Consider the following 12,255-nt stretch of genomic DNA (forward strand, 5'->3'; position numbering starts at 1 on the left):
CTAACAAGCTATAGAAAGCAGAAGTTTCTCCAAGAAAATAAATACTGAACTTTAACAATTTCTAACTGAAAATTAGCAAGAAAGTCGTACAAACAGTTCATTGTTACAATCTGCTTCTGCTCCTCCAAGTATCTGAGTGCAGGGCAAATACATGAAGTGTAACACAGCACAGTCTCACTCATGCCTCTGTGAAGTCTGTCTCCTCCCAGAACACTTTTCTCTACAGTCAGTCTATTTATGCAACAAAGCGACATGTAAGCATCCCAAAATAGCTTGTGCAAACTATAGCTCCGTTTTAACATCAGCCTCCAGAGCTGCAAGCTGTATATAATAAGCTTGTTGCTGAAGTAAATCTACTGAAGATTTTTGGAAAGCATCTGTAAGTGCAAGTACTGAATCTAATTACTAAACAGGAAAAACTTATGTAATGCCTCTCATTAAAAAATACTACACACAGCGTAATGTCCAGGGGAAAAAAAAAAAAACAAAACAGAATCTTGTTTCTTACTTGTAATTGTGAAACAGTCAAACTTCAATAACCATGCAAAATCTATCAAATCAAAATTAAACCCTGTGACTTTCTCGGGACATGTCTATAGGAAGGGAAACTTGAAAGAAAAAAGCCAAACACGTTACCACATTGCATCGGCAGTCCTTAAGGAGCTGGTAGATCGGGATCTTGGCTTCATAACAATACTCATTTTGAAAAAATTCCTCCAGTCTTCCTAGCACTCACACATCAGTTTTCCTTATAAAGCTCAGAGTACTCCATTTCAAAGTGTCTTTCAAAACCTTCTTTAAAAAAAAATAATAAAATACTTCAAATGTTTTTCCTGTAATAATCCAGGCTCCGGAGGAAGAATTCTAACTTGCTGCAACTCCTTCCCTTTTCACACTGAATTTACTCTAGCACTGTGCTGTTCGGAAATGACAGTGCTTTTCTCTTCTGCCTTGTATTGCCCTGGGAGGAACTAGTCTATTTTGAATCTATTCTCCCTGTAGGTCACATGGGAACCAAGGCAGCTGAAAAGAGTCTCTATCTCTTTCTTGCAGGCTGATAACAACAGGTTTAAAGGTCAATCATATTTATTAAAAAAAAAAAAAAAAAAAAAAAAGAGAGAGAGAATGCTGATGGACAAAGAATGAAAAGAAAAGACGAATGTAAGGTACAGTAACATTAGTGAGCTTGTAGGGAATTTCTATTTAGAGACTTGCTAGATAAATTACTCTTTGTGGAGTAAATAAAAGAACAAAGATCTTTCATTCTAAGTTAACTAAAGTCTTACCTAGAAATGTAATTCTTCCCTTTCCTTTTCTCCTAACCCTTGCCTCTACTAGGTACTGTGAATAAGTACTATTGTTTAACTTCACAAACCAGAAAGCATTCCCTCTTTGAAAGAAATTCAAAACACTGTGGGGAAGTTCAGTAAAAATAAAATTCCTTGTTGACTGTTAAAGTCAAACACACATACAGACAGCTATTGTTATAAATCGGTGAAGGACAAAATACCTCAGCTAAAGAACTCTAACATGACGTCCTCTGTCCCATACTGCAAAGAGAGATTTTTGCCTGTTTTAATAAGTACATTAATAGTTATGCATGTCAAACAAGTGAACCTGCATTTTTATTTTCTAGACAAAAACTTATCAGAAAAACTGTGAGTGAATTCATTTTACGAAATGCGTCTAATTTTAGTTTTAAAAGAGGTAAAATATAGATGTAGAGAACTGGGTAGTGAATATACATGTTATGCATTTTGAATTTCCTTTAAAACTTGTTGTATTTTTTTTTAAACAGAATTATTGCTCAACAAATGGTTACAAGCATAATAGTGATTTTTTTGTACAATGTTACAAGTGCTGTAGCATATTATTCTTGACTGAAGTTTGATTAATAATAAAAGAATGCAGTAAAAATGTTAGTTCTAAAAGGTTTACAGACTTGACAAATAGAAGGAAAACGTGACGAACAGGTTCTGCATTAAAATACAAAACCATTCATCAAATAAAAATGCGTATAAAGTGTGTAAAGCTTTCTGGAACCTTTGCACTTTATAACAGTGCAATAAAATGCATTACAAACTACACTGTATATCAACGGGAAAGATCCTAACTGCCCTGGAGGCTTGTGCCATTCATTTGCATACAAAGTGCTCCACAGCAGCAAAAGGAATGTTAATAAGGTTTCATGCTAAGCATTCTGTTCTTCATGTTTTCTGGCATCTATCTTTCAAATACCATCTACTGGTTAATACAAGACATTTTGTAAGAGTTCTGTGAAATCATAAAAGTTAAACTCAAAGAGTGGAAAAAGCATCTGTGATAAATTTAGCTCAAAGGGTCATGCAGTCATGGGACCTTTAGTAACAGTTGAGTCTGTCAGTGTGTGCAGGTTACTGGTCTGTAATAGTGGACTTAAATGTTTAACATGGACTCACTATGTTGTGAAACTTTTTCATTCTTTAAACAGATGGGATAGATCATGAAGAAAATCAAAATCAGTATGATATTGAGGTGATGGGCTATTACAGAATTGATGGTCATTTTAAAGCATTTTTTGAAGGTTCTAAATTGTGTTATCGAAGTATTAATTATTAAAATAGCCAGTAAGGGGCAGTAAATTAAATTTCTCAAAGACACAAGAAATCACAGTGACAGATCCAAAACCATTGTAAGAGCTTAGGCACATGTCAGCAGAAGGAAAATATATCTAATGTCATTGGAGGCATTCTTTTTTTTCCCAGAACAATATATTTTGAGTAAGACCATGTCATACTAAATCCAGAAAGCCAAAATGCAAATTATGTACAAACACAAGATTAAAGAGAATTTAAAAAGAAGAGAAATATAAGCATATTCATTATTGAACCCTGGAGGTTTATAAGCAGTTGCACATGGTTTTACAGATGTACATATAGAATATGCATTGTACATGAATACAAGCAAATATTTGAGACAAATGCAATAGCCATTTGTAGCATCTGATTTATACATGCAATTCTGTAACTTAAAAAATGTATATTTCTTTTCCCTTTTAGAACCTTTTTTTTTAGGGTGTCAGTAATAACACAAGAAATAAAACTGGTCTTGAACTGAGCTCTTGATGATACACCGTCACAATTAAGACAAGTGTTGACTGCATAATGAAAATAAGGCAAACAGATTTTATGATAAAGAGAGCACTGTAAGATGGTTCCATTCAGTGCTGCTACACACACTAATAACGAAAACAACAGTATTTACTATCTGTGTATCAGTTGACCAGTGTTTTTATCGTATAGTCAAGCTCTCTAAGGAAGAAAAGATACCAAAGGAATTAAGACAGCGATTATAAAACATGTGCAGGATTTGAGGAAGCTTTTATCTTAGTTACTCAACCTCAAATTAGTAAGTAATCAAAAGAATACCAGTGTTGCATTACACAAAGCTAAAAATTAATGTGAATTGGAAAAAACATGGCTTAGGGAATGAGGCACAGGCTGGATTGGTTTGTTCCGTGTTTGGGAACATCTTTATCTCAAGAGTCTGGAAAATTTGCTTAACCATTCTGAGTTTTGACTTCCTCAATTTGTAAATTGAACCAGAAATGTGCACTTGCAGCCCAGAAAGCCAACCATATCCTGGGCTGCACCAAAAGCAGCATGACCAGGAGTGGGAGGTAGGTGATTCTCCCCCTCTGCTCTGCTGTTCTGAGGCCTCACCTGGAGTGCTGCATTCAGCTCTGGAGCTCCCAGCATAAGAAGGACACAGAAGTATTAGAACAAGCGCAGAGGAAGGCCACAAGGATGATCAGAGGGCTGGAGCACCTCTCCTATGAAGACAGGATGAATGAGGGGTTGTTCAGCCTGGAGAATAAAAGGCTCTGGGGAGACCTTACAGCAGCTTTCCAGTACCTAAAGGGGGCCTGCAGGAAAGCTGGGGAGGGGATTCTGTCAGGGAGTGTAGTGACAAACTACAAGGAGTAGTTTTAAACTAAATGAGGTAAATTTAGATTAGATATTAGGAAATTCTTTACTCAGAGGGCAGTGAGTCATTGGAGAGGTTGCCCAGAGAAGTTGTGGATCCCTGGAAGTGTTTAGTTGGATGGGGCTTTCAGCAACCTTGTCTGGTGGGAGTTGTCCATACCCATGGAAGTGGGGTTGGAATTAGATGGTCTTTAAGGCCCATTCCAATCCAAACCTTTCTATGTTTCTGTGAAATTAGGTATAAAGCACATGCTACTTGAAAAGCACTTGGACAAAAAAAGAGCTGAAAACATGCTACAGGTATTATATACAAGTTGAAGAAATAGATTCAAAATATTCCTTTTTTAAGACAAAGCAAAAGGTCTGTAGTCTTTTAAGACTTGAATTTAACATTGTAATTTAAAACTGCAACAGTTGATACCATTTTTCTTGTTTACTACAGTGACAAATTCAGGAATTTCTAATTCTAATTTCTAAAACATATTTCTTTAGGATACTTAGAGACACTGTCAATGTATCAGGAGAAACAGAATCCTGGAAGTCTTAACATGTAAAGAATGACTGAGCTGTATGTTGTTTGGAATGCACATTAGCAAATGAAAGGTATATGACACAGTTTTGCTTCTTCATGTGCAGCCTCATGAATCTATTTCAGGTAGGATTTCCTATTCCATCATGAATCTATTTCAGATAGGATTATCATAGGATCTCTAAAAATCCAGAGCTTGGCTCTTTCATTCAGCACTATCCTAGTTTTGTTTAGCTACTATTACAGCTGGTTTTCTACAATGTTTCTGCCATTCCTTTCTTTTCTTCATACATGCTTTCCAGCTTATATGTTTATCTTAAATTGTTTTCAATTTAGAAAGAAGTATGAACTGAGACCCAAATTTAACCTTTCCAATTTCTGGGAGCTCTTACTCCGCAACAAAAACAAATTTCCTCACTAGTTAAGACCATACTAGTTAGTTTTGCTAAACTGTGGGTTGCAGAGTTCATCCACAGCACTAGTTTATCCTCTTATATTCTGAATGACAGTACAAGATTGAAGGACAGAAAAGATTAGCAAGATGTTCTTATATTAACTGTGCATGGGTGGGCTTGAGAACTAGTAATGCAAGAGTTGGTTCAGAAGAGGTATCTTTCGTTAATAAGAATTAGCCATAGAATTAGAGAAGGAAATTTTTGATGCTTCAGAAAATTGTACTTTGCTCAATGCAAGTAATGATTTCAAAAATACTCTTTTGTAGGATATTGACAGAATGACAGAGAAACAAACTCTGCTGTTCATTTTTAGGTAACAGCATATTCCCTCCTGACTGAAGCTTATATATCAAAGAGGAAAAAGCTATATATAACTGTATAAGTAAAGTAACAGAAAAATATAATAATAATTACAGCTTAGTATTCCTAAGAATTAAAATAAAAAATAAAAAAATCCATTTGGATGTGCTTGAGGTGACCCTGCTTGGGGAGGGAGATTGGAACAGATGACCTCCAGAGGTCCCTTCAAATCTCAACCATTCTGTGACTCTGAAAAAGGCAAACCCAAGGGCACAGAAGAAACACAGTCAGTAACGTTTTGCTCCTATAGTCATTTATATTTAGCTGCCTAGATCAAACTACCTGACTTATGAATAAATATGGTTTATTTGCTCAGTGATTACAGTGTAAATAAAGTTACTATGTGGTCTAAAAAAGCTTTATCCAGACTCAAGCATGTAAAACTCCTTATAGGTAGCATAGCAAAGAGGGGCCTTATGTGAGGATACCTGTCATAATGCCTTTTTTTTGTGGAAACTCAGCTGTGGTACCCTTTGAAACTGTCTGGTGTTGCTGCCTGAGTTGCACCATGACAAGCAGATGAGAGATGTCTTGGGGATAGGGCTTAGAGTTTCTCACTCCCTAACACAGCAGAAGCCTGGTTCTTAATAATCTGGAGTGCAAAAGGTGTCCCTCTGCCTTTACTATAGACAAGTTTTCATTTAATCCATTCCATTATGCAACTAGAGATTAGTAAATTCAGTACTAAATGATCACTATCCATCTAGGCTCAGTTGTTGTATCACGGTAGATCTAGTAGATCTGTGTACTTCATTTGCCAGTGATTCAAAAACAAACAAACAAACAAGGGATCATTTTCTATATATAGGATTATTTTTTCCCGTCTTTTAATTCTAGGAAATGTGATCTCATGCTATCAGCTATGGCTGTGGGCAATGCGAATAAAAGCTATCTATGAATGTTGGACTGGAAAATACTCGAAAATTTAATACTGGAAAACAGTGAGTAGCATAAAAATAAATACTAGCCCACTGGAAGACTTTGGACTTGAGCTGAGCTAAGGCTCCCTAGTGTATCAGGCTGTTTTTTTGTTGTTGTTGTTTTGTTTTTATTTAAATAAGATGCATACAAAACAAACAAACAACAGATATTCAAACACTCTATATAATATAAAAGTATACTTTGCACTATAAACTACAGTCATGTCAGCTCCAAATGGATATACTGCAATAATTACAGAAGTCATTATGCTGTTAGACGGAAAATCTATTGACATTTCCATCATACCTTCTGTTTTTCAAGGGTTCATAGCTCATTAGTAACTATTTGCTAGACACAAACTTGGATTACAATGTCTCAGCTAAACAGTTGCTTAAAAAATAAACATAGGGGCTTAAATATAAGTCACTACAGAGCTAACCAGCAGCTATGTTTTCCAAGTACAATATGACGGTCTTTTTGGCTTAAAAAAGGTAAAGACTAACATTTTTTCTCTTTTGTAAATGAAGCAGTGACTGCTAGTCACAGTGAGTGACTACAGTAAGAGTAGTCTCCAAATTCCCTTTACAAAGATTTCATAATTTGGGCTGGTCATGGACACAGTTACTGTTAAGTGAGAATAATAATCAAATACTACTTTGTAGGACACAAACCCTTCATTGTTGTTAAGAATTGGGTAGTTTTGCCATTACCACTCAAATACTTAAGGAGAGACACCTGTGAAATGCCTAGGAGTACCATTTCAAGAAGACAATATACTAATGTTTCAACAATACAAAATACGCCACAATTTCAAGAAGACAAAACTTATATATATAACTTGAAAATTAACTGATCCACTTAAATTTTAAGTATGTTAGCAAATCTTATATATTAAAGCTCTTCTGAAAATATTTTATGTTGTTCAGAACAAAAAATCTACCACTGACAAAAAAGCTGTTTTGTCCAGCCACACATATTCTACAATGAACGTGTCTCAGTAATGCTTTTGTCTTTCTGGAAGCTGTGAAGAAATCAGCTTTTACTGTCAGAACGTCTTTCTGAAAGCAAACATGAGCTATGGTATTGACAGCTGTGTAGCAGCACAGTTCTCTAAATGAGAGGAGAGTGGATTTCCCCGTGTTCTTCACTAGAATCTTGGCATCCAGAGGTATTGGACCATGACCTGAGTGAGTCATACATGGATAGAATTCCTGCTTGGTTGAATGACATCATTCATGCTTTTAAGTCCTTCTGGAAAATGTGAGGAAAGAAAATTAAATTTAAATCATTTGTTCTGCTACTGAAATTTTCTTGAAGAGGATTTACATCTTCTGGTGTATGGTCATTTGTGTTTCCATTGAAACACAAATCCAAAAAATCCACTGAAATGTATATAAATTTCTCAAATTTTGTTTATCTCGTGTTTGTTTTTCGGGTAAGGGAAGCTTCAAAGACTTACTCTAGATGGTATAACCGAGAAAGAGAGAGAGAGAGAGGGAGAGAAACCCCACGCATTTCATACTCATAAACTCAAATCTGTGATTTAGAACAAATAATAAATATGTTTTAAAAAGGCAGCAACTCACAAGAGAGCACAAATCAAGGTCAAATTCTGAGTACATTACTTGCCATGAATTATTGACTGAGATCTAAACGAGAAACACCAAGAAAGGAATTTTCTCACTAGCCTTGAGCTGTCAGAAGATTTGGATACTGATTTAAGCTGGTCAGTTAGGCTCTGTTTATAGACAACTCTGATAGGTACTTTCAGGGGCAGTCTGTTTCCATGATTTAGACATCTATTTTTAAGACAGAGTGATCTGTTCCTCACAACTCCCTATCTGTCTGTCAACTACAGAGGATATCTGCCTATTTCACACTAGAAACCTAGTTTTTGCGTGTTTCAAAAGATGTGCTTGCTAAATCTGTAAGTTGCTATAATATGCTTTTTTTTTTTTTTTCCCTGTTCACACTCTTACTTGTAGCAGTTGAACTCAATGTAGATAGGATTAAAGTTTTTCTTTCTTTTAGAGAAATATAGGCTTCAAAACACTTTTTTTTTTTTTTCATTTTGCCTTACATTTTATCATATTTGGAACTAGTGAAGGAAGAACAATGTCAAGACATTGCTTCCCCAGTTCATACTAATGAATTAACCACCCAGGTTTGAAAAAGCTACACCTCTAACCTCTCAGCCTTTCCTTCCCAGTGGGTGGGAGAAGTGATGAAAAGGAGTATGTATATGGTAAGTCACGTATGTTTAGCACTGAAACTTACCTAAGACAGACTTCTCCTGAATAACCAAACATCTGGAAGAGGAATATAGAAGTTTCCCATACTCACTGATCCTAATTTTCTCTTCATTTTAGGACAAATTTATTAGTTCTATCTGAACTTTTTATTTCACTTTTCCATGTGAATTTTCCCCCTTTTTGACAACTTATCAGGAGTAAGAAGAGCACATTGAAAAACAAATCTCAAAAAAATGTCAGACACACTGGCTGTTAAATACCTCTGGCAGAAATGCCTATAGCCAGAAACTTTGCTGTGCTGTGGATATATAAATTGCATAAATTCGATGCAAGCATTTCAGCATTGCCAGTACAGTGCCACATTAGACATGGTTAGCAATGTGAGTCTTTCCTCTTGGCCCTTCTATTAGTAAAACAGTTTCCTTGTGTTTAATCAAATTCCCGAAAATATGTCATGGTTCAGAGTCTTACATGTATATAGTTCTTTTTTGTATAGGCATATATGTAGGACAACAATTCTGAAACTAGCAAAGTTTTAACTGATACTTTGATAGTGTTTTCCTTTCACGTATTTTAATGATAAGACTTCTACTATAGCAAATTAAACTTTTATTTTTTCTTGATGTTCTCCTTTAGCAGTTGATTAGCAGAGCTATCTCTATTTTTAAGCACTGAATCTGATCCAGCTGACTTCCTTCAACTCGTTTTCTGCTGTGTTAAATGCAGAACAAATAAGATTTTTTTAAAAAAAGAGTAAAGGCATGAAGTCTTCGTCTTTTTCGACAAAATATCTTTTATATATGGCTTGCAACCCATCGACCTTGCGACATTTCTTTAAAAAAATAAACAATTTACGGTTGCAATAACTTTTGTATTCAACATGTCTGAAAGTCCATTACTTATGTTCTACTAAACATAATTTTCAATGACAATTAATAGCAGTTCAAATCAAGTAAGGGGCCTGAACTTAACTTACTCCTTTTCTTACAAAAGAATAATTCTGAAAGAATACAGACAACCAAGTACCTCCTAAATTGATGTCTTTTTCAATGTGTACTTGCTCAAATACAATGAAAATAAATATTGTCATTTCTCTGAAGAATTATGAAACTTTTCTTTCCACTCTCTAGTAGCTCCCAAAACTCTTTGAAAGTAAGATTTTCTCTAATTAATTTTTCCTTTAAAGTAATATGCACTATCCAATAAAATAAATTATTTTGTGGTATATTTTTTGGAAAAGGCCTTACAGATTCTTCTAAAGAACAGCTACATGGTTACAATAGTTACCCACTGTAAAATTAATTATGTCTCTGTTGTAAAATTCAACCATTTTAGAAATGTTATGTAAGTTATCAATTTTCACCTTGAAATAATTGTAATTGGCTTGGTCTAAACCTCACAGATTTTCCATATTTCGTTTGCTCATGTACCTACCATTCAGTGCTTCAAATGACCTCCTCCTGGCTAGATCTCATTTTCATTCTCCTTGAGCTCTGGCAGATTTTGAAGACAGAAACTAATTCCCAATTCTAAAAGTTCTTTCACACTCAGCATCCTCTCCTGTTTCAACTCTGCTGTCTGACTGAAATCTTGTTTTCCTCTCTCAGTTTTAACCAGCATCTTCTCCAAAGTTAATTTCTTAGCCTTTTGTATTTGGCATCTTTTTTCTCATCCATTACTTTAAAACTACTCTAACTATTAAATGTTTTTAAACAGCATGTTTATGTTGAATCATTTTGTAGCTTTCTTATCTCACTTTACCTAGCTGTGCTTCTCAGAGCATTTAAATTTTATTTTATTTTTTTTTTCCCCTCTCACTTCATCATGCCATCCTACAATCCTTTCGGCTTTGATTCTTTGTTTTGGCCTCAACAGCATTGGTATATCCAAACATCATTGCTTCCACTTAGATAATATTTCTAAAATAAATAATAATAATGAAGATAAGTAAAATGAAATGAAATGAAATAAAATAAAATAATGCCAATCTTTCCAGATTTCTAAAACTGAATTAAACTTTCTCCATCTATTCCCTACCAGACTTGGCTGGTATCACCACTTTTTAGGCAAAAGAACTGCCACAACTTTCTGGCTCACTGCTCCAACAGCATAATTCTTTTTGTATATCCCTAAGTATGGCTGTCTCTGTCCATTTCTCATATGTAAGTTATTTTTTCTATATAAATTACATTATCTTACCTCTAAGTCATTTACATCTCTACCTTATCTATTAGTTTGTCCTACAGTTGACATTATTCTTACAATAGACACCTTCAGTTACCAATATTTTGCTCCTTTCTCAAGTATTTTGTAGAGTCATGTAGACTCTGTGAGCAGGAAAAACGACTCCATGAAATTTCATACCCTCTCAAGCTTCTCCTCAGAAACTGTCTTTACCAGAAAGGGCATAGAAGTGCCCTGACAATGGCTAGAAAATGAAAAGTTGGACTTCTATTTGTATAAAACTGAGTAAAATCCTGACATCACAGAACTGTTACTCTTTCAGTAGAACTAGAGTAACACTGATTACATTTTATGGTTACTACCTCTACTTCAAGCATAAGTGTTCATGTTGTCTGCTTACTATTGCATGATGTTTCTCAGAAACATCACGATCTCAGGAGAGCATGGCTTCAGCAAGGCTTTTGAGTGTCTCCCATAACATCCTCTTAGACAAGCTCAGAAAGTGCAGCCTAGATGAGTGGACAGTGAGGTAGATTGGCAATTGGCTGGAATGCAGAGCTCAGAGAGTTGTGCTTGGTGTTACAGAATCTAGTTGGAGGCCCGTAGCTATCGGTGTCCCCCTGGGTGTCAGTACTGGGTCCAGTGTTGTTCAACCTATTGATCAACTTGGGCAATGAAATGCAGTGCACCCTCAGCATGTTTGCTGACAACACAAAGCTCAGAGGAGTGGCTGATACCCCAGAGGGCTGTGCTGCCATTCAGAGGGACCTCAACAGGCTGGAGGGTAGGACTGAGAGGAACCTCATTAAGTTCAGCAAGGGAAAGTGCTGGGTCCTGCATCTAGGGAGGAATAACCCCAAGCATCAGCACAGGCTGGGGGGTGTCCTGCTGGAGAGCAGCTCTGCAGAGAGGGACCTGGGGGTTCTGGTGGACAGCAAGGCTGACCATGAGCCACCACTGTGCCCTTGTGGACAACAAGGCCAATGGTATCCTGGGGTGCATTAAAAAGTGTGTTGCCAGCAGGTCAAGGGAGGTGATCCTCCCCCTCCGCTCAGCCCTGGTGAAGCCACACCTGGAGTATTGTGTCTGGTTCTGGGCTTCCCGGCACAAGAGGAACATGGAGCTACTGGAGAAAGTCCAGAGGAGGGCTACGAAGATGACGAGAGGACTGGAGTACCTGTTGTATGAGGACAGGCTGAGAGAGCTGGGCCTGTTTAGCCTGTAAAAGAGAAGACTGAAGGGAGACCTCATCAATGTGTATAAATATCTGAGGGGAGGGTGTTGAGAGGATAGAGCAGGTCTCTTTTCAGTTGTGCCCAGCAACAAGATGAGAGGTCACGGGCACAAAGTGAAGCACATGAGGTTCCAGCTGTCTATGAGGGGGCACTTCTTTACTGTGAGAGTGACAGAGCACTGGGACAGGTTGCCCAGAGAGGCTGTGGAGTCTCCTTCTCTGGAGATATTCAAGCTTTGCCTACAAGTCATCCTGCACAATGTGCTCTAGGGATCCTGCTGGACTAGTCCAACTGGGGAGTTGGACTAGATGATCTTCAGAGGTCCCTTCCAACCTCGGCCATTCTGTAATTCTG

At 36.6% G+C, this 12,255-nt stretch overlaps 1 protein-coding gene across 5 annotated transcripts in view; it reads right to left on the bottom strand.

Moving 5' to 3' along the window:
* Positions 1 to 12,255, bottom strand: part of PDE4D (phosphodiesterase 4D) — a 525,614-nt gene that overhangs the window by 150,662 nt on the left and 362,697 nt on the right. The window contains exon 1 of one of the 5 annotated variants that reach the window (XM_068666383.1): positions 637 to 966. The exons of the other annotated variants lie outside the window; for them this stretch is intronic. Coding sequence (XP_068522484.1) covers positions 637 to 701 — 65 coding nt within the window. The 5' untranslated portion in view covers positions 702 to 966. Of the gene's footprint in view, positions 1 to 636; positions 967 to 12,255 lie in introns of those variants that run through there. 5 annotated transcript variants of the gene reach the window in all.

Source organism: Anas acuta, chromosome Z (assembly GCF_963932015.1).
Source record: "Anas acuta chromosome Z, bAnaAcu1.1, whole genome shotgun sequence".
NCBI classification, from domain to species: domain Eukaryota; kingdom Metazoa; phylum Chordata; class Aves; order Anseriformes; family Anatidae; genus Anas; species Anas acuta.